This window comes from Hipposideros armiger, unplaced genomic scaffold (genome assembly GCF_001890085.2).
Source record: "Hipposideros armiger isolate ML-2016 unplaced genomic scaffold, ASM189008v1 scaffold_132, whole genome shotgun sequence".
NCBI lineage: Eukaryota > Metazoa > Chordata > Mammalia > Chiroptera > Hipposideridae > Hipposideros > Hipposideros armiger.
In genome coordinates, this window is record NW_017731482.1 from 3,973,431 (window position 1) to 4,000,744 (window position 27,314).

At 54.2% G+C, this 27,314-nt stretch overlaps 2 protein-coding genes across 2 annotated transcripts in view; both read left to right on the forward strand.

The window, feature by feature from the left end:
• CAPN5 (calpain 5) overlaps positions 1 to 25,746 on the forward strand; it is a 64,566-nt gene extending 38,820 nt beyond the window's left edge. Inside the window, exons 4-13 of the mRNA XM_019649426.1 lie at positions 11,961 to 12,169; positions 14,879 to 15,071; positions 15,915 to 16,108; positions 16,727 to 16,804; positions 18,181 to 18,376; positions 18,989 to 19,111; positions 20,283 to 20,479; positions 21,379 to 21,494; positions 22,069 to 22,205; positions 23,199 to 25,746. Of these exons, the coding sequence (XP_019504971.1) occupies positions 11,961 to 12,169; positions 14,879 to 15,071; positions 15,915 to 16,108; positions 16,727 to 16,804; positions 18,181 to 18,376; positions 18,989 to 19,111; positions 20,283 to 20,479; positions 21,379 to 21,494; positions 22,069 to 22,205; positions 23,199 to 23,381 (1,626 nt within the window). The 3' untranslated portion in view covers positions 23,382 to 25,746. The remainder of the gene's footprint in view (positions 1 to 11,960; positions 12,170 to 14,878; positions 15,072 to 15,914; positions 16,109 to 16,726; positions 16,805 to 18,180; positions 18,377 to 18,988; positions 19,112 to 20,282; positions 20,480 to 21,378; positions 21,495 to 22,068; positions 22,206 to 23,198) is intronic.
• On the forward strand, positions 1,220 to 4,554 carry OMP (olfactory marker protein). Its single transcript, XM_019649427.1, has one exon. It carries the CDS (start codon positions 1,795 to 1,797, stop codon positions 2,284 to 2,286), a length of 492 nt encoding a protein of 163 aa, XP_019504972.1. The 5' UTR covers positions 1,220 to 1,794; the 3' UTR covers positions 2,287 to 4,554.
• Positions 25,747 to 27,314: the final 1,568 nt, after the last annotated feature.

Here is a 27,314-nt window from a genome sequence, read left to right on the forward strand (position 1 = left end):
CCTTCCTTCCTTCCTTCCTTCCTTCCTTCCTTCCTTCCTTCCTTTCTTTCTTTCTTTCTTTCTTTCTTTCTTTCTTTCTTTCTTTCTTTCTTTCTGTATTTTCTGAGGGCCTCCTGTGTGGCTGGCCCTGTTCTAGGTGCTGGCTTAAAGTGATGAACAAGACAGACATGGTCCCTACCCTCTCAGGGCTTATGGTCTAAGTGGGGAGACATCACAGACAACAACTAGCAAATGTACAAATAAAAAGCAAAATGTGGCACTGGGAAGGAAAGAAACAGCTCCTCCTTAGGAAAGAAAGAGAAGCTCCCCCAACAGTAACTCCTCAGCCATGTTGTTCCCCTCTCTTCTGTCCCTCCAGCTACAAAATAAAAGTTTTGAGGGTCAGGCAGTTTCACATGTCTATTCTATGGTACTCTCGAATGCTCTTGGGGAATTGGTGCCAGGAACCCCCAGAGCTGACCCCAGGGCTTGACAGGACCAGCTGCTCTGTCCCCTTCTATGCCCCCCTGCTGTTCAAGTAGTCCAAGATCCCACTAACTTACTTAGCCTCCATCTAGCAAATGAATGTGCTTGTGGTCCACTAGGCCCTTCAGATTGTTTTCAGGTGTTACACTGTGGCCCAGGCCGCTGTCCTCTTATCTGTTTGTGTGTAGCATGTCATGGCAGCTTCCCCTCTCTCCCACCCCCAACTACACTCACATACTCCAGTTTTTCCATTTGCCCACATATAATAGCTGAGCTCCTGGTTCTGCCTCAGGTACTGGGGATATAGACGTTTGTCAGATGCTTCCACAGCCTCAAGTCTCCCGGGGGAAACTGAGGATCAATACAGGTGGAATAAGAGGTGGTGTTTTAGTAAGGAGAGAAACCTGGGCTTGTGGCTGCCATGAGATGCAGGGCTGAGGCAGAGCCAGCAGATAGGAATCATCTCTAGGTCAGTGATTCTCCAAGCACAGTCCCTGGACCAACAGCATCACCTGGGAGAAAAACAGTTCCACAGGCCTCATCAGAGACCTCTTCAATCAGATACTCTGGGGGTGGTGTCCAGGAGTCTGTTCCAAGTCCTGCTGGTGAGCCTCAGGCTCACTAAAGTTTGAGAACACGAGTCTAGGTAAGGACGATGGTGGCTGGGCTGGGGCCCTGGCAGTGGGGATTGTGGGGAGTGGGACCAGGGAGGGGATGGGGGGTTCTCAGGGTGTCTGGGAAGCAGAATCGACAGGCCTTAGTGACTGGGTGTGGAGGGGTCATAGGGCGGCTGATTCAAGGATGGCTCCAAGGTTTGGCTTGGGTGACGTCAAATCTCAAATCAGCGGGCGCCTCTGGTCCTTGTGCCCCCAAACCCTCCTGCCAGGGAGTCTTCCAGGCTCTCCTTACTCCTGCCCCCAGCCTCATCCCCCTCTTACTGCCTGGATACAGTGCTCTCTTCTTCACAAACAAGCCAGCTCCCAGCCCATCCATGGAGGTGGTAGTCAGGGCGGTTGCCACAGCAATTAGCATCAGCAGCCTGGTCCCAGAGGAGCCTGTCACCCTCCTGCCTGCCTGCAGTGCCTCCATTAGCGCTTCTGCAGGAGTGAAGAGGAGGCATTTGGGGACTCCCACCCTCATACACACCCCATTTTGAGGACTGGGTAGGGCTGGGAAGGGCCAGGGGCCAAGGGGGGAGAGGACGACGGGAGAGCATCAGGGTAGGCGGGGCCTCTCTTTGGTGGCCTCTTGCCTTGGCTACGAGGCTCCAGCCCACTCGGCTCCTAGACAGAGGCAGAGAGAGGCGGCAGCAGCAGCAGCAACTGGGCCATGGCAGAGGATGGGCCAAAGCAGCCGCAGCTCAGCATGCCGCTGGTCCTGGACGAGGACCTGACCAAGCAGATGCGGCTGCGTGTGGAGAGCCTGAAGCAGCGTGGGCTGAAGCGCCAGGACGGCGAGAAGCTGCTGCGGCCGGCCGAGTCCGTGTACCGCCTCGACTTCATCCAGCAGCAGAAGCTGCAGTTTGAGCGCTGGGACGTCGTGCTGGACCAGCCGGGCAAGGTCACCATCACGGGCACCTCCCAGAACTGGACGCCTGACCTCACCAACCTCATGACCCGCCAGCTGCTGGACCCCGCTGCCATCTTCTGGCGCAAGGAGGATTCAGACGCCATGGACTGGAACGAGGCCGACGCCCTCGAGTTCGGGGAGCGCCTGTCGGAGCTGGCCAAAGTCCGCAAGGTCATGTACTTCCTCATCACCTTCGGCGAGGGCGTGGAGCCCGCCAACCTCAAGGCCTCCGTGGTCTTTAACCAGCTCTGACAGCAGCTGCTGGCTGCTGCCCTCTCCTTTCACCCTCCTGCCCTGCCCCTGCCTGTGCATATTTGGGGACATTTTTCTAGCTGCTGGCCTGTACTCAGCTTCGCCGGGACTCCTGTGCCCGCATCCTTTCTCTCTCCTTCCCCTGGTGCTCCTGCTCACGGAGGAAGATACCAAGGCTCTGGAGTCTAGAAGCTGAACTAGCTGCCCGGCTGCCTCTGCTCCTGCTGTAGACCACGGAGGCCTGGTCGGGGCTAGTGTGGGACGATGGAGGGGCCAGGGATGCCTGCCTGCTCTCTGCCTCCTCGTTGGAGAGAGAGACTGAAGGAGACCAAGAGAGAGACAGACAGAGACACAAGTGAGATGGGGTGAGATCCAAAGAAACAGCCTCTGGAGATGGAGACGGCAGAGCAGCCTCCTTGGGGAATCCAGCAAACAGGCATTTGCTACCCTCCCGGCTACAGCGCCCTTTGTCCAGAGGTGAACGCCCAGCCTGAGGACCCAGGAAAGCACCGCTCCTAGCATGGGCCTGGCATGGGCCCACGATGCCTCAGGGGCCCTCAGGACATCGGACAGGGTGGCTGTGGGGGTTGGTTTGGGCAGTGGGGAGTGGCTGGCATGCTGGAGGCTGTGCAGGCCAGCTCTCACTCTCCTGAGAATGACTTCAGAATGGGAAAAATGAAGGGGGACATAAATAAGTCATATAGAGATGTATCTATCTATACATATACATATATATTGAGAGAGAGCATGCTATATTCATATGGATATAGAGTTTATACCTGCCCTATGCACAAGTCTGATTTTAGATTATCTATTACATATTTGCCCAGCGGGTTCACAGGTGGCCTTTAGCAGGGGCTTGATCAGGATGACCTTGGTGAGGGAGACTTCCTGAGCTGGGAGACTCAAGTTCATATAGTGAAATAGAAACAATATAGTGAAGGGGTTTCCTTCTGCTTGGGGGAACCTGGATGGAGGGGTCCAGAGCCTTGGAGCTGGGACAGTAGGTTCTCTGGGGACTCAGGTGTCCCCCTCTGGGACTTCAGGCTTTTTCCAGCTCACTGGTCAGGGAAGGTGATTGTTTCATCTAGTGTGGCAACCCTGGCATCTTTAGTGGAGCTGAGGGGTGGGGTGGGATGGCCTGGTAGGGCAATTGTGATGGCTGATGGTCAGAAGTAGGCTGGAGGTGGCAGTGTGCTATGACGATAGAACACGGGTCTCAGAGGTCACTGGGCACAACCCACTCACCAAACAGGGAAACTGAGACACGATGATCAGCAGATTCAGTTCCTGCCCCCAAGCCTCACTCCCCTTCACACTGCACAGGCCCAGTGAGCCCCATTTGAGGGAGTGGCCCGACCTGCCTGGCATCAGCTGAGGGCACCTCAGGAAGTACCTGCAACACCCTGTCTCAAGACCAGCCCTGGTTTTTGTCAGGGACCGGCCCATGACATAGGGTGGGGTGGGGTGGGGATGGGGGTGAGGGGGCAAGCTCAGGACCCTGAGAACAGATGCACTGAGAGATGGAGGGTCAGAGCCGTTCCCACTGGCCGAGGCTGCTGGGAGGGCGGGCCCCCGCTTAGGTGTGTAAGCAGGCTTGGGTGTGGGAGCCTGGATTCTTTGGGTGGGAGATTGGCTGTGGTGTGACCTATGGCCCTCTAACTCGCAGCTCTGGCTTGTTCCGGGACGTGCTTAACGTCCTGGCTTGCCCGCCTTGTTTCTCTACTGACCACTGGGGAAGGCTAAATCCCCTGGGGATGTCCCTGCCCTTCTGCTTCTTTGCTTGACCCCTGCTTGCAGCTCTGGGGATCCTCTTAGTGCTGATTGCCTGTACCCCTCCCTGCCCCACCACATCCTCCCTGTGTGGGTGTGTGAGTGCCTCTGCTGTGCCCGCTATGTGGCCCCAATAAAGTCTGTGTGCTCACGCCTCCATGGTGTACAGTCTCTCGCCATGAGCCACCCCCTCCCTTTCAGGAGCTCTGACTTAGCCCTGAGCACCCGCTCCCCTGGCTTTCCCCCATACTCTCAATCCCTTTCCCTGCCGCTTTCAGGGATGAGGCCCAGAGCAGCCAGGTGACTGGCCCAAGGTCACACAGCAAGATGGCGTTTAGAACCAGGTTTCCTGAAACCCAACCAGGAACCAGTACCCCTTACAGCTTTTTCTGCAGTGGCCCCCAGACCAGCCTCTGTAGGGGCATGAAGAGAGCTGTGCTGAGGCCACAGAGAGGTGCCATTTAGTCCTCGGCAGGTGGGGCCCAGAGGGCATGGGTGAGGACACACCAAACCATGCTCAACTTTCCAGGGTGGCTGGGCAGGGGGAGCTGGGACAGGGGGTAGCCGAGGGGTGCAGCAGGGTCAGGCCTGCTCCCAGGTTTCTTCCGGCCTCTGTCACCGATTTGCTGCCTGTCCTCAGGCAGCCTCTGACCCTGTCCCAGCTTCACTTTCTAGAGGGAATAACCTGGACCTTTGAAGTCTTTTCCAGCCCTTTCCTTCCGACAGATAAGACTGTATCGCCATAGCACTGTAGTGCCCCACTTGACCCTTCAGAGCTCTGTCCCCTGTCATTTCTCTCTAGCTCACTCAGGTTTTTATACAGAGGTAACAGAGGAAGAGGTGGCCCATCCACAGTCACAGAGGGTGTGGAAGGGCCAGAGGGGGTGTGTGTGGACCAGGCTCTGAGTCTGTGGACCTTTGCCCACATGACACTGGTCCCCTGGGATGGGCAGGGGTGATGCCCCCACCCCACCTATGGTCCCAGGCCCAAGAGAGGCAGCTTCTTCCCAGGGACCAAGGTCAGAGGCCACACTTGGAGTTTTGCTTGGGAACAACCCCAGCTCTGAAATGCTCCCCCAGTCAGATCTCACATCCCCACCCTCCTCCTTCCCACCCCCGGACAGCGGGAGAGGCCTGGTTCCACTCCCTGGACTGGGTCAGGAGGAGCCAGGGAATGTGAAATGACCCATTTTCCATGGAAACCACAAGAAACCATAAAGATACCTGCCACTTCCTGAGCTTCTGCCTCCCACTGAGGCAGTGTGTGTAGTGATGAGGGACCCGGCCCTGCTCAGCCACCAACAACCACCTGTGTGACCCTGGGCAACCTCTCTGAGCCTCTTTCCTCACCTGTCAGTGGAGCTAATACTGGTGCCTCCCTCACAGGGTCACTGTGAGGATGAACTGAGTTGATGCCAGTAAAGCGCTGAGCTTCACAAGCTGACTCATGGGCACTGACTCGGTTTGCTCATTGTTACTCTCCCAGTCACTGTAGACACATGGTCTCACTTTTCGCAGTGATTCTGAGAGGAGGGTGTTAGGAGAACCTATTTACCGAGGAGGAGCCAGGGTTCAGAGAGGTGAAGTGAGTTGCTTGAGGCAACACAGCAGCTCTGTGCTTGTGGGAGGGCCGGCAGGAGTCAGGCCTGGCTCTGTGGTCAGAGAAACTGGTCATGGTCAATAGATTCTCTCTCTTTTCTCTCTACACCAGGCTCAGGAGGTCCAGCTGAGGGTACTTTTAGCCCTCACGGTATAGTTGGGGAGCCCAGAGGGAAGGGGCTTGCCCCAAGGCTGGGGTTTCCGCCTAGGTCTTAGCACCTGACTTAGCTCATTCCTTGCCCTGTGAACAGGAATCCCCAGGGCCTCCTGCAGGTGTGTCAGTGTCCTGCTCTCCAGAGGAGGCCCGGAGTGACACCCAGTCTTCCTGGCCTCTTCCAGTCATGGCCACTGAAACTCGGGAGACTCTTGGAATCAGAAGCTGAGAACTGAGGAACTTTAGATGCTCAGAACCAAGGACCCTCTAGTTTTGAGGACTCCAAGAGGCCTGTGGCTCACCTCACCCAACTCGGATAACACAGGAAACCCCATCACCTGCAGCCACTCAGCCCACAGCCCCTGTGGCCTTGTTCAGAAATGTTTCATGCTGGCCCTCTCTGGGGTCCCAGGCAGAAATCGGTGAGAAGCGCCCACTCTTTGCTGTGCCTGCACACACATAATCACACACACACACACTGGCGTTCACATGCGTGCACACACATACATGCTTGGGAAAATACACTTCTAGGCTGACATTCACTGAATTGCACACTCGTGTGCACTTGCCCACATGCACATGGGTCCTGAGTAGTGCAGCCCTCCCTGGGCCCTGACCCTCTTCGTCTCTCCTCTCTGTCGCAAACCTGGGCAGAACCTGGGTCAGCCCCTGCACCAGCAGGATTTGAGCCCAGCCACTTGGGTCTACGTGGGAATCCCCTGGAGAAGATCCTAGGAGACCTCCAGATGCTGGGAGGTGCCAGGGAGTGCTGTGGTGAGCCCATTAAGTGGGGCCTAGAGGTTTCAGGGTGATTCTGCAGTGAGTGTCAGTTACCGGTTCCCTGGGTGTGAGGGGGCCTCCCAAATTTCACACAGTCCTTCCCTCGCTACCTGGTCAGCCTAAGTAAGCGCCTCGACCCCTCAGGCCTCACTTTTCCCATCTGCACTGGGGGCTGTTGAGGTTTTCCTTTCTCTTCTCAGAAGGGAGATTGATCAGGTCACCTTAGCTCCCTTCCAACTCCGAGGTTTGTGACTTGCTGTGTGAGAGCACCACACACTCCATACCCCAGGAGGTATGACCCCTCACGTTCTCACAACAGTCCTGGAGGTGGATGCAGACATTGAGGCTTAGAGAGGTGGCCAAGTCAAAACTCCAGTCCCTGCCATGTGTCCAGTAGTCATGTGCAAGGTCACCAGTCAGCCAGGCCTCACGGCCAGCGCTTGGGGGTTGTCCTCCCAGAGAGAGCCAGCTGTGGAGCTGGGCCAAGCCCTCTGCTGGGTGCTGGAGATCTGGGCCTGAGTGAGACATGGTTCTGCCCTCCAGGAGTTTCCTCTGCTCAGTGCACAGGGAAAGAGCTGGAAGGAGGAGCTGCCCAGTGGTGCCCAAGGGGAGTGTGGGTCAGGAAGGCCCTGCAAGCTGCTGCTTAGCAACTCCCTGAGGGACAAGGAACAGGGTGGGTGCCTGCAGAGGTGGCCTAAAGCATCACAGGGTGTAGATTCCTGTGGAGCCTGAGGGAGGCGTGTTCAGGGCTGAGGCTGAGAGTTAGAACCAGCCCACAGGGCTTCCAATGCTGGGCCAGGGAGCCAGTGTCCCTGGTGATGGGGCATTTCAAGTGTAGACAACACGAGAAGACAGAGGTGGCCTAGTGAGCTGACTTGTACCCATCCCTTCACTTCAACAATCGTCAACTTGTGGTCAATCTCTTCTCCACTCCCTGCCCCCAGGCAGCATATCATTCATCGAACTATTTTTGGATGCATTTCTGAACGATAAGGACTCACTCAAAACAAAACGAAAAACCCTAACCGTAACACAACTAAATAATTTTATAAAATTCCTAAATATAAAAGACCCAGTAAATAGTCTGGTTTCCAACTTGTGCCATAATTGTGTGTTCCACAGTTTGTTTGTTTGAGATCCAAACAAAGGCCCGTCACTGCATTTGGTTGGTTCTCCGTCTTTTAATTTTTTCTTTGCAATGTATTTGCTGAAGAAACTCGCTGTCCAGTGGAGTTTCCAACTACAAGCAGCCCCCCTCCCCCACCCATGGGTTTTCTTTCTGTGGTTTTAGTTACCCGTGGTCAACTGTGGTCTGAAAATATTAAATGGAAAATTCCAGAAATAAACAATCCCTAAGTGTTAAATGGCGAGCTGTTCTAAGTAGCGTGATGAAATCTTGTGCTGTCCCACCCCATCCCGCCTGGACATGAATCTTCGCTTTGTCCAGCGTCTCCAGGCTGTGTAAGCCACTGGTCTGTTACTCACTTAGTAGCCATCTCGGTTGTCAGATCAACTGTCGTGGAATCGCAGGGCTTGTCTCTTACTGTGCCTAGTTTGTAAATTAAACCTTATCATAGGTATGTATGTATAGGGTTCAGGCACCAACTGGGGATCTTGGAATGTATCTCCCCTGGATAAAGGGGACTTACTGTATCTAGATGTTGCTGGCTTTGTTTCCATGGTGTTAACATGTTCTCCGGACTCTACATTTCCTGTAAGCTAGGACATAGCTCTAGAGGCTTGATAAGTTTCAGGCACAAATTTTATTTGGCTCAGCTGCTTCATAGGCAGTGTTCTCTCAGGAGGCACATGATATCTGGTTGTCTCTTTTCCTGTGTGATGTTAGAAGCCATAATTGCATAAATCCATTATTTGTCAGTGATTGCAAAATAGTGGGAGTCTAATATTCTAATTTCTTAGCTGGAATTCATCTCCAGATACAAACCTCCCTTCATTGGCTATTGGTTACCTCCTGGTGTAGTTTGTGTGGAAACGGCAGGATAACTCTCCCATTCTTTCCCTTAATTTGCCAGTTTCAAAAAAATGAGCTGATTCCCTGCAATCCTCTAGTGGTGACTAATTGTTTGTGTATTATCGTGATCACATGGATGTGAACATATTTGGTATTAATAAAGTTGTTATCCTTATTGCTATTCAGATCGGCCCATCTTTGGCTGGTGGGAGCCACTTCAGGTTGGTCCTGGATCCTCTGATGTGACCCCCGGGGCTTCGGTGGCTTCCTTGATTTCCAGTTTGACCGGATGTGGTGTGAAAGGGGGTTGAGTTTGTATTCCCATGGAGTGCTTCTTCTGGGACATTCCATCCTTCTCGCTTGGTACCCCGCTGGCAACAGAGGGGTGAGAAGGATGGCCTGTGGCCCACCTTCTGCCAGGTCCAATAGCTGTGTGCAGAAAGGAAAAGTGAGGCCCATGGGGATCTGTCAGATTTCCAGGCCTTGGAGCCTCATTAGCTGCTTCTTGAGCCACAGGGGGCTCAGAGCCAAGCCCTAGGTTTGGCTAATGATCTTCCTGCAGCCCCAGCAGGCTCTCCCATGCCCTGTGTGTGGGGGGGCTCCTCTTCCTCCCTCCCCTGTCTCCCCTCCCCCATGTCCCCATGCAGTCCAGAGCTTTCAGAGTCAGGAGCGGCAGAGGAGTGTGGAGTGAGTGGCTGGCCAGTGTTCTCAGCTGTGGACTCCCTATCACTCTGTGCCCTTGGGCAGCTTTTTGCTCCTGTCTAGACCTCAGCCTTCCCGTCTGTGCAGTGGGGATAATACCCCCACCCGGCACATGCCCCATTTTTGATACAACTTTTTGTCCTGAGAGCAAAGCAACAGAGTGCAGGGTTGAGGGCAGAGGCTGGTCTGAGAGTTTTTACTTCGAAAGGACATGGAAATGAGGCAAGGGGAACGGGACCATCAGGGCGATGGAGTAAACAGCCGGCCCTATGCCTGGCACCTAGCAGGCTTCTTCAGTGGCTGTGGTGCCTCTCACTGTGCTTAGCATTTTCATTTTCTTGGTCCTCAATGTCCCACTAGGGAGTGCTTCACTTTGCCAAAGTCCCTATTGATGGTACAAGAAGTGTAAACAAAAACATCTTTAATGAGCATGGGGTTTGGGGAATGGCTTTTGGCTGAAGTCTCTGTGCTCAGGCTATCCCAGGCCCTGGTATTTACAGCCTCCTGACGCATCTTTGGCTCCTCAGCCTGGATACCTGGGTGCCCCACTACCACCCCAGCCCCCCATATCTGGGGGTGGTTTTCTTTTAGAAGGAACAGTCCGTGGTTCTGACGGGGCTTGGCCCCTCTGGTCCCATGTTTAGCAAGAACAGCAGGTCCCCCTGATTTGGCAGGGTGAGGGTTTTTCCCTTCCCTGTCCACCTTCTGCTGCCCAGATTGTCTCTATTTGTCCTCGTCTGCTTGGGGGACACCCGCTTCCAGCGCTCAGGACACCTGCTCAGAAGCTGGCCCTGCAGGGTTGGGCCCACCACACCCTTCTCTCCACGGTTCCACATGCACCCTGTGTCAGCCTCAGCACTTGCCTCCATGCCTGCCGCTCCCACCAGACTGGGAGCCTCCCAAGGGCAGAGACGAAGGCTGATTCATCTGAGTCCTCAGTGCCAGCACGGTGCCGGGCGCAGAGTGGTCCACACGGATAAAGGATGTGTGTATTTTCTAGCTGTGTGATCCTGGACAAGCTACTTGCCCTTTCTGAGCCTCAATTTTCTCATCTGTAAAGCAAGGATGGGTAATAGTCATCTAGTCATGGGGTTATTGTGAGAATTAAACTGGGATGACCTATGGCAGTCACAGGCTTGGCATGTAACATTTCCAAGATGGTCCATAAATAATATTATTAGGAGTCCCAGCCAGGACTTGTGAATTTATTCATTCAGTTAACACATGTTTAAGCACCCTCTCTGGGCCAGGCCTTGGGCTAGGTGCTGGGAGATAGCAGTGACCAAGGCTGATGTGTTTCTGCCCTCAGAGAGCTGACATTCCCGTGATAGTATCAGAATTGTACACAACATCACACTTGTTTAATTGTAACTAGAGTAAGTATCTCAGAGAAGTACCAGAGGCCATGAGACTCATGGGCAGGGGTCCTGGCCTACTCTGAAGAGTCAAGGAGGGCTTCCTGGAGGAGGAGGGTGGGCCCTAAAGGACAGTGAGAATCAGCTGGAGGAAGAGCAGATACAGAGTTCTTGACCAGAGAAAGAACCTGGCGCAGGGAGTGGGGGCTGGGGAAGAGATGGGGAAACACGCCTGGGAAGTGGTGGTGGGGGGGGACAAAACACCTCAAGTGTGTGGACCTTATTTCCCAGGGAAGTGATATGATCAGAAAAATCACTCTGCTGCTGTGTGGGGTGGGGGCAGATGTGGCTGCTGATGCTGTTACAGTGACCCAGAGCGAGAAGATGGGGGACGGGGCCAGGGTGGTACAGGGGGATGGAGAGGAGGAGACGGATTTTAGTGCAATGTAGGAGCTCAGATTGGCCCGCTTGGATAGAGACAGGGAAAGGGTGGAGGCCAATTTGCCAACTTTTGGCTCAGGCTGGAAGGGAAGGGATGGGGATGGTGCCACCATTCACCAGGCGGGAATTGGTGCATATGATATGTTTCTTCTTTTATTTTATTTTTTTAAAGATTTTTTTTTGGGGAATTGGGGAAGGGGAACAGTGTTGGGGAATTGGAGAAGGGGAACAGCCAAGTTGCTGTCCTTCAGTCTTAGTTGTGGAGGACACAGCTAGCTCAGCTCCAAGTCCACTCGCCATCGCGGCCACTCAGCTCAGGTGCCGTGTTCAATCTTAGTTGCCAGTGGGCGTAGCCCACCATCCCATGCGGGAGTCCAACTGCCAACCTTGTTGTTAGGAGCACGTGCTCTCACCAGCCGAGCCATCCTGCCACCTGTTGGCAGCTCAGCGGCAGCTCAGCTCAGGCTCAGCTCACGGCCTATGTGGGAATCGAACCAGCGACCCTGTTGCTCAGAGCTTGCTGAGTCACTCGGCCGGCCCCATGTGATATATTTCTGAGGAAGGAGGATGCAGATGGAGGCACGAGGAAGGGAGAGGGAAGCTCATATTGGGTTGTCGGAAAAGTCATGACGTATTTTTTTCTATGTTTTTCATTGCAAAAATGCGTCATGACTTTTCCTACAACCCAATAGAATCTTAGAGCTGGAAAGAGCTGAATAGAGCCTCAAACCACTGCAGAGATGGGGACACTGAAGCCTGGAGATGAGAAGGATTCACCTAAGTCCTACATTGGTTCGTGGCAGAGATGGGGATCGATTCCCTGGAGGCATGCACTCCCATTTCTTCAGGAAGCCAGACGTAACCCTCAATGTGTTCCCATCCTGTCCCCCTCATCCAGGTCATCCCAGACTGGAAGAACCAGGAGTGGGACCCTGAGAAGCCCAACGCCTATGCGGGCATTTTCCACTTCCACTTCTGGCGCTTTGGGGAGTGGGTAGATGTGGTCATCGACGACCGGCTGCCCACAGTCAACAACCAGCTTATCTACTGCCACTCCAACTCCCGAAATGAGTTCTGGTGTGCCCTGGTGGAGAAGGCCTATGCCAAGTAGGTGCCAGCAGTGGGCAGGCAGGCGGGTGGCCAGGCTAGGGCTGCACGGCTGGGGTGGCACTGCTGATGGGCTCTGCGTCGGTTTTGTTCAAGCCAGAGGTCCAGGCACAGAGAGGTCAGGGGCTGGAACAGTCACACAGAGTGCTCAGAGTCCAGGCACCCAGGGCATGGCCAGCTGCACCTACACAGGGTGGGGTGGAGGCCTAGACTGAAGGTCCTCTGGGTACCTGGTTGTCAAGGCCCCACAACCAACCCATATAGGGAGGTATAGTTATTCCCGCTTATACCTGAGAAGACTGAGGCCCAGGAAGTTTTTCTGCAGGTAGCCATGGGCAGAGCCAGCACTCACGTTCAGGTCAGTGGTTCTTTCCTAAAGACCCAAGCTGCTGAGCCCTCCATGGAGGCTTTGATGGGAATGTGGTATCTTTGAGCCTGGGCTGGTTATGAAGCCTTCCCTGCTCGCTAGGTCTCCCCTTGGTCCAACCATCCATTTGTCTACCTGACTGACTGTCCATCCATTCTGTGTTCGCTGACCACCTCCTTCTGCTCTGCGCCAGGCCCTGGGTCCCCAGCATGTGCACGAGCAGAGGTTTGCTGAGCTGTGGAGGGCTTTGGGGCAGAATGACCTGCCCAGGCACCTGCAGGACAGGGGCGGGCCTGGGGCAGGTGGGACAGAGGGTCAGAGACCAGCAGCCAGCCCTGTGAGAGCCTGGTTCCTTTGCCCCAGGCCCTTTTGTCTGTCTCTTGGACAGTGTGTGTGTGAGTGTGTGTGTGTGTGTGTGTGCGCGCGCGCGTGTGCACAAGGAAAAGGAAAAACAAAAACTCCCAACATCAAAAACAAACCCAAGAAAACAACCTTGGCAGGTTCCATTTTTTAATCCTAAGAAAGCAAACCCCGCCCCCTTGTGGTTACTAAGCCTCTGCGGTCCTTGGTGCAGGTCGCTCTCCTACTCTGGGAAAGTGAACTTGCTCGGGGTTTGTTTTGTTTTTAAAAGTTTTATTATTTTTTTTATTGTGGTAACATAATATTTATCATTTAACCATGTATAAGTACGATTCAGTGGCATTAATTACATTCACTACACTATGTACCAATCACCACTATCTACATCCAATACTTTAGATCATTCCCAATTTAAACTCTGTAGCCACTAAATAGTACCTCCCCTTTCTACCTTCTCCCAGCCTCTGGGAACCCCTATTCTGCTTTTTGTCTCTATGAATTTGCCTATTCCAGCTCATATCAATGGAATCATACAATGGTTGTCCTTTTGCGTCCAGTTTATGTCACTTAGCATAATGTTTGCAAGGCTTATCTATATTGTAGCATGTATCAGTACTTCATTTCTTTTCATAGCTGAATACTATTCCATTGTATGTATATGCCACATTTTGCTTATCCATTCATCTGTTGATGGCCACTTGGGTGGTTTCCACCTGTCAGCTATTATGAATAATGCCACTGTGAACGCTGGTATACAAGTATCTACTTGAGTCTCTGCTATCAGTTCTTTGGGATATATATACCTAGGAGTGACTTGCTGGGCCATAATTACATTTTTGAGTAATCACCAACTGTTTTTCACATTGGCTGCACCATTTATGTTTGCTTGTTTTTTCATTTATTTATTTTTTAAATTGTAAAATGAATGCATGTCTGTTGTGGCAAATCCAGAAAACATAAGAAAACCATGCAGAAGATAACAAAAGTCTCCTGTACTCCTGTGTATTCTTCTAGCTCTCTCCTCACCCCTTCCCTGTTTTGGCTCACCTGAGATCATCAGGCTTCTCCTCTGTTCAGGAACACCATCCATGGCCATTGTCCCCTAAAGGCCTTGCCTCTGCCGACTCGTGTCGCCATGTCCTCCCTTTGCTGTCTCCTACACCCTCCTCCATCAGTGGCAACTCTTTTAACATCTTTGATGCATCTTTTTGTTTGTAGGTTACCTTGTAAAACCTCTGTTGCTGTTTTGTGGACATATATTTTCAGTTTATGTAAATAGTATTTTGTTAGGTATCCCATTCTGCTTCTCACGTTCACATTCAGTGCTCTACCTTTAAGACCCCAACCCTTTTCCTAACATCTAAATAAGGAGCCACAGCTGGGTTTCTAGCACCTGGTATGTGGCACATAGTAGATGTTTAATATTTTTAAATGAATTGTTGTATACATTTTAAACATAATTGAAACCCAGCTGTATTGCTTTTTCGAATGTAACAAGCAAGCACTGGCATGGTCCTGGCCATAGGAATTCTTTCACAATGCTCTGTTCAATGGCTGCCGAATGTTCCAGAGTAGAGATGCCGCATTCATTTTAAAACCAATTCCCTGTTGTTAGGCATTTAGGTGATTTCTCATTTTACAAGGTTACAAATAATGTCACTCATCCAGAATTGATGTGTTGAAAGATATGTGAGCTTTTAACGCTTTTGAAAAGAATTGCTAGATTTCTGAACAGCCCATTTTTGAAGATAGGGTTGCTAAGGCTAAGGGGAATTTGAGTGATAAAATAGTGTAATTTAGTGGGACAACTGTTGGCCTGGGAGTCAGAGACCTGAGTTCTAGTGTTGGCTCTGCTGTGGCTTGCTGTGTGACCTTAGCAGCTTGCTTGACCTCTCTGAGTCTCAGAAATCTCCCCTATAATGTGAAGGATTTAGACCAGCTGGGGAGCATGAGCTGGGATTTCTTTCCGTGTTGCTCCCTAGGCTGGCGGGCTGTTACCAGGCCCTAGATGGAGGCAACACGGCGGATGCCCTGGTGGACTTCACAGGTGGCGTTTCCGAGCCTATCGACCTGACCGAGGGTGACTTCGCCAATGACGAGGCCAAGAGGAACCAACTCTTTGAGCGGGTGTTGAAGGTGCATAGCCGGGGAGGCCTCATCAGTGCCTCTATCAAGGTGAGAAGACAGAGCCAGACCCCAGAGGTGGCCTCTCCCCTTCATCAGCCCTCATAGGGGTGGAAGATGGCTGTGGCATCCCAGGCAGAGCCCCTGCCCAGGTTGGCTCATAAATCCAGACCCTCAGCCTCATGGGGGGAGGAGAGCAGTGGGAAGGTGCAAACCCTTCCCTAGTGCTGGGCGGCACAAGCCCCAAGCCCCGTACACTAGGAAATGCCTTGCGCACATTGTTTCACCAGCATCCCCCTTTTCCAGCCCTCTCATTTAGGGTAATGGGTGTCTATGCATCTGAGGGTCCCTCGGTCAAGGTCCGAGGTGACTGAAAGAGGGGAGGGAGCCCCTGCTGGCACAGGCCTGTGCGCTTCAAGAGTCTTATTTCTTCACCGCTCATGTTTTAGGTGGGAAAGCTGGGACTCAGCGAAGGCGGAATTTTAACCCAGGTTTGGCCGACCCAGGTCATAAACTGGGTCTCTGGAAAAATAAAAAGCCCTGATTTGTAGCATTTGCTGACTTCTGTGGTGTAAATACTCCCACCACGGTTGATGTCAAGCTAACATTTCAACACCCAGCTTGCAAAATTGAGCCAGTGCTAGGAGACTCCAACACACCCCTGGGCCCACCCCACTGCAGGCGCCTTCCTGACTCCACACTGCTGCTCCCTGAGGCGTTGCAAAGGGCCGCGAACCCTGAGCTCTGTCCCAAACCTCAGGAACCAGGTCTCCCCCGTGCACGCGCCTGCCATTCCCTCCCCGTCCTGTAGTGGACAGTGATGTGGCCCGCTGGCTTCAGCTGGAGTCTGACTGCATTTGCACTGTCTCCCCGAGCAACTGTGTCCTCCCGCAGGCTGTGACAGCGGCAGACATGGAGGCCCGCCTGGCGTGTGGCCTGGTGAAGGGCCACGCCTATGCCATCACCGACGTCCGCAAGGTGCGCCTGGGCCACGGCCTGCTGGCCTTCTTCAAGTCGGAGAAGCTGGACATGATCCGCCTGCGCAACCCCTGGGGCGAGCGGGAGTGGAACGGGCCCTGGAGCGACACGTGAGGCCCGGGGTGGGGGTGCAGGCACAGGGCCAACCTCAGGCAGTGGGTGGCCTGGTACGAGGGCTTGGGCAAGGCCCTTCGTCAAAGACTGTGTAGTGCTTTCTGGAGGAGGTGGCACCGGTCTAGGTCTTGAAGGATTTGGGGGGAGGATGACATTAGGAGTGGGCACGTGGTGGGAGGATTCAGCATGGGCAAAGGCCTGGAGCTGGGGATGAGCGGATTCCTGTCGGAGACAGAGAGACCAGTGTGAAGAGTGAGGGGTGAGAAAAGCAGAGGTGAAAATGGGGGCACTGCTCTGTGCTTGGTGAGCAGAGACCAGGACCCCAGTAAAGGAGCCCTTACACTAAAGGTCTTGTCCCCTTTGTCCCCCAGCCCACCGTTTTGCTCCCAGACTTCTGGGCCTTGGCATGGGAGCCGCCCACGGTTACCTGTGGGAGTGGGCAAACAGAGCATCTTAGAGAGGGGCTGGGGATGGCTCAGGTGCCTCAACAACACCCACACTGACGGAGACCTAGTGCCAAGCATCCCTCATCCTCTTTGCCCTTGCCAGGGTGGCCCTAGTGGGCTCCCTCCACTTACTCTCCTTCTCTCCCCTGTCCCATGCTCACATCCCAGCTCAGAGGAGTGGCAGAAGGTGAGCAAAAGTGAGCGGGAGAAGATGGGTGTGACCGTGCAGGATGATGGCGAGTTCTGGTGAGTGCTCTGGCCCCAAGCACGTGTCCAGGGCTAAGGGAGGACCTCCTGTGTGCTGGGCAGGGAGCACGATGGGGAGGCAGAAACCAGTGCTCCAGCCAATGCCCCACCATCAACTTGCTGTGCGGCCTTGGACAAGTCATGCCATCTCTCTGAGCCTGTTTCCTCCTCTGTAAGATGAGCTGGGCAGCCCTTCATCGCCACAGTCCCCTCTGCCCACCTCAGGGACCCTAGGCTGCTCTGGCAACTAGGCCGACCCCTTGACAACTAGGCCGGGATGCCAGCAAGTGGCTGAGACTTGGGGTGCAGAGGAGCCGTTGGTGGGCAGGGAGAGAGACCCAGTGCAGAGGCAAGAGAGCACGCCATGTTTGGGAAGAGAGAGTTGAGGGAGGCACATGGGTGTGGGGCGGGCTGAGAAGATGGCAGCAACCTCACTTAGAGCCCAGTGATTCCTGCATTAACTCATCCTGCACTCATTCACTCCTGCATTCATTCAGCCTTCATTTAGTCCCAACTGTGTGTCAGGATCAGTCTCATTCTTCAGCAGGACACTTGACTTGGAGACTCACCTACTTCCTGGTGGAGGGGTACTGGGCACCCTGTGTGTGGTGGATGCCGTTGAGGGCCCCCGCAGACCCAGAGGCAGATGGCAGTGACCTTAGCACCCCAGTGAGGACCCCTGCTGTGGGTGTCAGGGGAGTCCCTGTAGGAGGACCATTCTGGTCTGGGCTCCTGTGGATGAAATGCACTGTACCCAACTTGGCTCAGGGCTCACTTGAATTAAAACAGCGATCAAAATGCCTCATCAGTGGAAAGGGCTTCTTCCTTTCCTAAGGCCTTTCTCATACATGGTCACATTTGGTGCATAGATGCGCGTGTTCTCATATGTGTGCACACTTGAAGGGGGATGGCCACTCCCCCCATCCCCACCCAGGCTCCTGGAGGTGTACATAGCACACTTACCAAGGGGTTCCCACCACCAGTTGATTCAGGCCTCACTACAGCCGCGGAAGATAATGGATAGAAGCATGCTTTATAAACTGTAGAGGGTTGCACACGTTAGTTCTTCATAGTATTAATAATTGTAATCGCCAGCCTTTGCCAACTGCTTCTGTCTGCCGGCAGTTACATGACAAGCTTTTATTGCGTTAGTTACTTCCTACACTCACTCCGTGAGGTAGGCAGCTGTTGTTAGATTCATTCCCAACTTACAAATCAGGAAACAGGCCAAAAGAGACATGAAGGATGAAGGATCCATGTGACGCCATGTCCACGCTTGCTGTGTATCGTGTGAACCGTGGTTCAGAGCATGCGGGGCCAGGGGGCGGTGGGCCAGCCCTGGGGACCGGCCCAGCTCAGCCCCTTGCTGTACCCAGGATGACCTTCGAGGATGTGTGCCGATACTTCACCGACATCATCAAGTGCCGCCTGATCAATACGTCTTACCTGAGCATCCACAAGACGTGGGAAGAGACCCAGCTGCGCGGCGCCTGGACGCGGCATGAAGACCCGCGGCAAAACCGCAGTGGGGGCTGCATCAACCACAAGGACACCTTCTTCCAGAACCCACAGGTGGGTGCTCTCAGGGACCCCACCCTCGCCACTGTCCTGCCACAGACTCCTGCGTGACCTTGGGCACATCCTGTCCTTCTGTGGGCCTTAGCACTCCCGTACCTACAGTGGGGGTTGGGTGGCTCGTCTGGGTGGTCAGGTAGACCCCAAACTCACAATCTGACCCACAGATGGTAAAACTGAGGCAACAGGCTCTGAGAACTGAGTGTCTTGTCCACAGTTACAGGGAGACCCAAACCTTTTGTTTCCACATGCACAATGCGGCTCCTTCCAGGGGAGCTTGGCCAGGCCACCTCCCCCACAGGGACCTCTGCCCTGTCGCCAGCTCAGTCATGACCCTGCCAACTGCTTAGTCCTCATGCTTGGTGTGCCTTCATTGAGCACTGACTACGTGCAGGCTCTGAGCTGAGCACCCATGATCTCATCAAGTCTTCCCCCACCCATACAGGGTAGCCATTGTAGACCCGTCTTGCAGATGCAGGACTGAGGCTCAGAGAGGTGATGTGACTTGACCAAGCTAAGCTGGGGCCTGGCTCTGGGCCGAGCTTCCGGGCACAGGTGAGCCCATCTTCAGCGTGGTCTCACTGTGGTGTCTCTCTTCCATACCTACAGTACATCTTCGACGTCAAGAAGCCAGAAGATGAAGTGCTGATCTGCATCCAGCAGCGGCCGAAACAGTCCACCCGCCGGGATGGCAAGGGCGAAAATCTGGCCATTGGCTTTGACATCTACAAGGTGAGGTCTGCTCTGGGTGAGGAGAGCGAGGGAGTTGGAGTTTGGGCCACCTGCACCTGAGGACAAATGCCTTGCTCACTGACATCACCCCTGCCGCCCTGGCCACATTAGCTGATGCCATGGGTGTGCTGTGACATGGGTCCTGTTTGCAATATGCACAGAGGGCCTAGCCTGTTGGCATTGGCTCCCATGGGAGCACTCACCCTGATTTCTTCCTGCCCTAGACCCATAGGCTTGGACTGTTGGGTGGATGGGAAAGGGGGAGATTGCTGGTGGGTGGGACCAGGTTCTGGGAGCTCCCCGCTGCCCACTCCCTCAGGGCTGTGTCTCCTGAGTTGGAGGCCTTTTTGGGCACAGGGAGGAGGCATCGTGGGCAGAGCCACTGACTGCTTCCCCTGGCCTGGGACCTGAGACCTTCCGCACGTTGTGACGCCCAGTGTGTGATGATACTCAGCATAATAGGACACCATGCCAGACACCAAGAGCCTAATGAAATCACATGGCTGTGCTAGGCGCATGGTCTGAGTTGATATGCTCAGACATTCGATATGCTCGGTCATGTCACGACAGTTTGCTCATATCATTGTGTTGGTACATTCCTTGTGTGCTGATGTGTTGTGACTTTGACATGTCATGACCTTCGCTGATGTAACTATAGCTTATCATGGCACTTGTTCCAGGAACTGTCTAGTGTGTCCTGCCAGCTGGCGATGGCATTTCATGGACACATGCTGTGACCTGGGCAGGCAGTGATACTTGATCCTGTTGTGATAGAAACCCCAAAGACATTGTTATCAGGGGGATTCCTATTACCCCCTTTTAACAAGTTTTATTAAGCTATAATTCACATACTATACAATTCACTTGTTTAAAGTGTACAGTGACTTTTAGTATATTCACAGAGTTGTGCAACTACCGCCACAATCAATTTTGAAACATTTTGATCACCCCAAAAAGAAATCCCACACTCTTTAGCCACGATCACCCAGTCCCGTGCACCTCCCACCCGAAGCCCTAGGCAAACACTCATCTGCTTCTGTCTCTGCAGATTGGCCTATTTTGGGCGTTTTATGTAAGTGGATTCTGTCACTCTTCTCACAGCAGTGAGGGAGAGATGTGGGCTGTTGGGGGTGGGGGGTCTCTGTGTGACCAGCCCCCACTCTGCCCGCAGGTGGAGGAGAACCGCCAGTACCGCATGCACAGCCTGCAGCACAAGGTCGCCAGCTCCATCTACATCAACTCACGCAGCGTCTTCCTGCGCACAGACCAGCCCGAGGGGCGCTATGTCATCATTCCCACCACCTTCGAGCCAGGCCACACGGGCGAGTTCCTGCTCCGCGTCTTCACCGATGTGCCCTCCAACTGCCAGTGCGTGGGGGTTGGCTTGGGGCCAGGGTGGGCGGGCCGAGGGCCACGCCAGGCTGGCCAGGAATCTGAGGCCCAGAGATGCTCTGTGTCTGCCTCAGGCATGGAGCCCAGGCCTGCAGCCTCCCCGGCTGGCGCCAGTGCCCATCTCCTACCTCTGCCTTCCTCTGCTCCCTTGTGCCAGCCTCTCTTGGCCACATAAAGGAACAGCTTCTCATGTGCACAGCACTTCACAGTTTACCAGGAACCTTTCACTCATCTCATTCGCCCTTCCCCAAAACCCACCTGGGAGGCCTGACCCTTTCGTTTTATGGATCAGAATTGGAGATGGAAGTCGGGGATATTTATCAAGGTCTTACAACCACGAGTATAGGCAAAGGACTGAAGCCTTCCTCGTTCCTACTGGGGTGCAGACCCTGTGGGCCCCACACTGCCCTCCGACTGGGTAGGCAGCCAGATTTGGCACTGCCTGCCCACATTGCAGACCAGGGAGGCAGCTTGTGTGGTGGAACCAGTGGACCTTGGTCCCACCAGCCTGGGCTCCACCAGCTAGGTGGCAAGTCCCTTCCTCTACTGAGCCCGATACTTCCTAATCTGTAAAATGGGCATAATGGTCATTACCTTCCAGGGCTTTGTGAGGATTAGAAATAATTCCTGTAACATCCCCGCAGAGGACTTGGTACACATTAGGTGCTCAGTAAATCGCTTTTCCCTTGGGGAAGGACGGGGCACCCTTGGGTGGGGATATAGCAGCAGGAATCCCAGGGGGTTTGCCCAGGACGAGCAATGTCTGGACTAAATACTGTGCCTTTCCCCCTCCCCACTTTTTGAACTTCCCTCGCCTTCCGTCTTCCCGGCCTCACTCTGTGACTTCCCCCATTTTCTCCTCTGCCCTGCACCAGGGAGCTGTGCCTGGATGAGCCTACCCGCTCCTGCTGGAGCTCGCTGTGTGGCTACCCCCAGCAGGTGACCCAAGTGCACGTCCTGGGGGCTGCTGGTCTCAAGGACTCCCCAACAGGTGCGCTTGACTGGGAAAAGCCCCCCCACCCCACCACCACCCTGGGAGGCTGCCCTATGTCTCTTCCCTGACCCCAGCCTCAGACACCCAGCCTCCAGACCTTTCTTGCTCTTGCTCACCTCATGAGCAAACCTTCCCTGGTGGCCACTCGGGCCCAGCCCTGAGTTGAAGCTGGGCACACATAGACAGGAACAGCTCTACCTCCTGCTCTTGGGCCGCGTCCAGTGAGGTGGGACAGTTAGGCACAGGGACAGGCAGCTGGGAATGAGGTTTCAGGGAGGGCTTTCTGGAGGGGAGGGCCTCTCTCCAGGCTGAGGAAGTGTTGAGGTATGAAGTGTGGTGCAGTGAAGTAGGGCAGACGGGTGCTCTGCGCAGGGGGAGCAGCATGGGTAAAGGCCTCCTGTCCCCTCCTGTCTCTGGAAGTTAGAAAGCGAATCGGGCTCTAATCTCCCTTCTCCTGAATACATGAGCCCAGGCTTCTGCTCTGGGAGGGTATTTCACCTCCCAGACATCTGTCCCATCCAGGCCCTGCCCTAGCCCCCACCCGCACCCCATCGCCCCTTTATCTCTCCAGGGGCTAACTCTTATGTGATCATCAAGTGTGAGGGGGACAAAGTCCGCTCGGCCGTGCAGAAGGGCACCTCGACACCCGAGTACAATGTGAAAGGCATCTTCTACCGCAAGAAGCCAGGCCAGCCCGTCACTGTCCAGGTGAGCCTGCTTGCCCCAGGGCCGTAGCCTGATGCTTCCCCATTCGGAGGAGCTGGACTCAGGGTGGCAGAGCCTTTGATGGGGACCCAGGAATGCTCGGCTCTAGTGTCCGTGCTGTGCATGACACGGTGTGCTCTTGGGAATTCTCTTCCCTGCCCCTCCTGGTACCGCAGAGTCCCCTCTGTGGGGTGGGTGAGTTGGATTAGCGGGTGTGATTCTGAGACCCAGTGGGGTGAGTCCCTTGGTCATGGACAATGGTCATCTCTGCCAACCTTGCCCCAAAGCCTCGGGAGTTCTTCCTTAAATTCCCCTGTAGGTGAGTCCATCTGGAAAAATTGCACTGAGATGGCCTGCGGTGGGTGGCTGCTTCCTGAGAGCAGAATCAGAAAACCAGGCCCCTGTGCCTGGGCTCCCTTCCCCTCTCAGGCCAGGGTGACAGGTAGAGGACAATGCTGAGCTCATTAATAGGAAGTCCACTGGGCCCAGGCCAGTATCTCTCATGGTGAGAAATCATCTGTAAAAAAACAGCCAGGTATCCTGAGGGGCGGGAGGGCGGAGCACTGTAGGTTTTCCAAGTTTCCTGACATTGGATCCCACTGGATCCCATCACAGACCTATGGATGTTAAGGCCAGAAGGACCCTTAGGGACCGTTGACACCCTCATATTAAAAATGGGGAAACCAGGGCGGGGTGGGTGGGGCAGACCTATCACTGTTTAAGTCACCCAAGGTCAAGAGTAGAGCTAACTGTAACAGACTTAACTTTATAGTTGGAAGGGAGCTTTGACAGGGGAGGAAACCTGAGGCTCCGGAAGGGGCAGGAACCTTGCCCCAGGTTCATGGTGAGGCAGAGGAATGCAGGCCTCCTGTTGCTGAGCCAGGCTGGCACTGCAGGAAGGGGATTCAAGGCCCTGCCATCACCACCAGCAGCCCCACAGACCTATACTCTTGGTCTGTCTTGGAGATGGCCCCACGATCCTCTGTCTCCTCCCAGATATGGAATCACCGAGTCCTGAAGGACGAGTTCCTGGGCCAGGTGCACCTGAAGGCTGACCCGGATGACCTCCAGGCCCTGCACACCCTCCACCTCCGAGACCGAAATAGCCGGCAGCCCAGCGACCTGCCAGGCACCATTGCTGTGCGTGTCCTCAGCAGTGCCTCCCTCACGGCTGTCTGATATCTGCCCACCTACCTGGTCTCCACAGTTCTCATCTGCATGTCCCCAACCAGGCCAGGGACTGGCCTGGAATCCAGGATGCTGGGGTCCTTTTTTCAGATTTCCCACTGACTTGCTGTGTGACTTTGGGAGGTATCTGCTCCTCTCTGGGCCTCAGTGTCCTGAGGACCCCAAAGCATTACTTTCTTACGGAGGAGCCTTCTTGCCTGAGGTTTAAAATAGCTCTCCTTACCCCAACTGTCGTCACTGCTAAGGAACTCTGTCCATTCCAAATGTATTCCCAAGGTTCTGCTGTCTGCCGATGGAGTGCCAAGAAGATGTCACTTGTTTACACACACACTGCCATGTCCCCAAGCCCCCTCTTGCCCCTCCTGCCCTGGGCCCATCCCAGTGTCCCAGACCGTGCTGTCCCTGTCACCTACACCTGCTTTTCTAGCCACCTGGAAAGGACCCTTGGCTCTTGCTGGGTTCCTGCTCAGGCTGGAATTTGGGAAATGTGCAGGTGGCCTTTGTTCATTCTCTAATCCTGTCCACCCACCCATCCATTTATTTATTCCACAGAGATTTGCCAAGTGAATAAGCAATGCCCATGAGACCTCAGGTGGAGCTGAGCCCTGCTGCAGCCCTGGGAGACCCTGTGTCCACTCTGAGCCTTGCCTCTGCTCTCGGGTCCCTCAGGCAGATGCCCAGAGGGACTGTAGCTACCTTCTCATTCTAGGTTCTAATTTCATCCCTAGCCTCTGGATTAAGGTTCCTGGAGAGGTGGTGGCAATGGTGGAGAGGAAGGGCGTCTTCCTGCCTTCATCGTCCTGATGCTGGAAGAAGTGTGCCCGGTTTAGTGGCCAGGGGCTGGGGGTAGGGGAACGTGGGGACCCAAGGGGGAAGTACATGTTCTCAGGCCCCCCTCTGCTGTAAGACCTGAGCTTTCCTGGAAGAAGGGACTCTGCAATGGTGATGGCAGGCCCAGCGGGGTCAGGTCACCCACTGGTCTTGGCAGAATATACGGTAAATCCATTGCCTGACCAGAGAGGCTCCTCCTCCAACATTTCCCCCAACGTGTAGCCAAGGAGGCCACAGCTCTCTTGCTGCCAAGACCAAGATGTTCCTTTTAGTCCTCGGCATGTTTATTCTTTCTGTTTTAAAACTCTCTTTCCATTTTAAAGGAAAACTGAAAGCCTGAACCCCTTTTTTCTTTTTAAACGTCTATTCTTATGGTTCTCTGGTTTTATTTTGATTCTGCTTGGGGAGGGAAGAGGGGAAGCCATACCTTCTTGGAGGACGTCTGGAGATGGATGAAGAGGGTGTTTGAGACTTTTGCAAGCTGGCAGCAACTGTGTTCTTGGCAAATGTGGATGCCATAACTCGCTTAGGTCTCCTCTGTGCCCTTCTTGAGCTCCAGACCAGGCGATGTAAATGAAGAACTTCAGCTGGTTCAAGAACAAGAATTCCTGTGGTCTTGCTGGGAATTCATTTGAGAACCTGTATTTTTATCTGGCTGTTTGGTCCAGTGTCTTGGGTGGAGGCTCTGGATTCTTGATTTTGCCTCCTCTGTGGCTGGCTCCGCTCTGGTGTCCTGGCCCTGGGCCAGGATCTTAATGACAAGGAAGACAAGAGGACTCCTGGAAAATCCAGGACTTCCCCTCGAGAACCTGGGCCTGGGGCCAGGACTCTGCCCATGACCAGGAACAAGTCACTTAAACCTCCTGTGCCTCTATTTCCCCCTTCTGCAAAGTGGGGCCAATGATACTTGTTTGTCAGCACTCTTACTAACAAGCGCTGAATAAGGGCAAAACCATACTCTTTCTCTATGTATCTCTGTATGCGTGCATATTGTACACACTCATGTAATCACTTCTCAATGTCTATTTCGAATGAACACTCCTGAATCAGGGTGGAGAGGCTGAATAAGCCAGCTTGGGGCCTCTGGGGCTGACACCTGGGTCTTTGGTCAGCCACGTCCACCTAGGGTATGGGGCAAATTGGGACCAACTGGCAGACCTGTGTGGGCTTCAGCCTGGGGATTGGGCCCTGACCCCCCACCAACAGAATTTATTCGGCAGCCCCTTTGGGTGGGCCAGGCTGGCTCCTGGCTGTGCAGAGATCCCTCCCCAAGAGGCCCTGGGGACAGGGCAGGTGAGGTTGGAGTTCTTCCAGGCTGGGACTAGATGATAGGTGGGGAGAACACCTGCTCTGTTCTCTGAACAACTGTTCAGGCCACAGGTGCCTCCATGTCCCCATTTGCAGATGGGCGGGACTTCTGAGCCACACCACCCTATCTGGATTCGCTCCCTGCAGGCCCCACCATGGGGTCAGGGAATAGAGACCTGTTCTATTCTCAGAATAAATGTTACCACAATCCCAGAAAGATCTTCCTGTGTCTGTGTGTCCCTCTGGGGGTAAGGGACAAGGGAGGGAATATTTCCAAGGCCTGGGTGACTGTTCTGTGGCCAGAAAGACATGTGAGGGTGGACTTGGGCATTACAGCTGAGGCTGGACCCCACTGCCTGCCCAGTGCATCTGTGAGCTGAGATCCTTGGGTTCATTCAGTCATTCCCTCAGCTGATCTGTCCTAAGCCCTGTTCCAGGCACTAGGGATGCAGGGAACCAGCCACAGTCCCTGCTCTGGGGCACTTTACAAACTGGTAGGGAAGACAAATAGAAATCCTCTGATCTGGACCAACACCATGCAGAGAATCACTGGTAGGGTGGTGTGGGAGTTCCTGGGGCTCTCTGAGCCTGCTAGGGCAAGGAAGGGCAAGCCCTGATACAACTGTGAAATGGAGGGAGGCAGCTATGTGATGGGCCTCAGGCAGAGGAGATGGGTTTCTGGGGGCACGAGTGGATGTGGGGTGACCCAAGCAGGCAGCCTGAGCCAGGAAGCCAGGAGTGGCAGTGTGGGGAAATGGTAAAGATAGATTTTAGAGAGAGTGGACAGAACTTAGTAATGGCTGGGTTGGGCTGGGGAGTGAGAAAAGCAAATGAATTAAGGCCATATCCTAGATTTTCCCATAGGACTGTGAGAAAAGGACATTAGGAATCCTGTGCCCACCTTAGCATAGAGCCTGGACCCTACCGGGTACTGAATAAATGGCACCCGCAGAACACCACATAGCCCCCTACTCCCCACCACTCCACACCCATCCCTCACAGCTCAGACCTGTAAACTGCCTCTCCAGGCCTCAGTTTTCTCGGTGGGGCGGGGCTGACACCACTTGCCTGCCCAGCCTGGGAGGCTCAGCGAGAGAGGTAACTGGAGGAGTGGTAGGTACCTGTCTATGGCAGGTGCGAGTTCAGGAGTGGAGACCGTGTTCCAGATCAACTCCTGTCAGGGCCACCCGGCCGAGCACACTCCAGCAGCCTGTGGTCTGCAAGGGTCAGGATTGTTGGGTCAGAGGGAGCCCTGGCCCCTGCAGAAGCTGAGTCACCCCACTGTCACCTCCCACCAGCTGCTCCAGGCAAAGGCTGGATGCTCAGCCTTGCTCCCAAGTGGGCGCTGTAGGGCAGCCATGCCTGTGCCCAGCAGGTGGCTCACTTGGACCGCTGGTCCTGTGGGGGGTGTGGGGACACCCCATTCTTGGGGGTGGTGCCTTCCCTGCAGTCCTTCCCCAGTTACAGAGGCTAGGGATGCAAAAGAGTGCCTCCCTCCACCCATGCCTAGAGATGCCCCCGGGAGAGGCCACAGTGACAGGGCAGCTGCCAGGGTGGAAGTAGGCAACGGGTGGTGATGAGGAAGTGCCGGTCTCAGCCAGGTGTCCTCGATGTTACCGTCTGCCACGCTAATAACAAACGTCTTGTGTACTCCTCCTTGTTTATCTCCCTGCCCCCTTAAAAACCACACAATATACTTCAATTTGTATGTGTCCCTGGTACATGCAGGGCTGCTTTGAGTCAGCCGGTTTGAGAAAGTTTCCAGGATGGTTATAGACAACACGA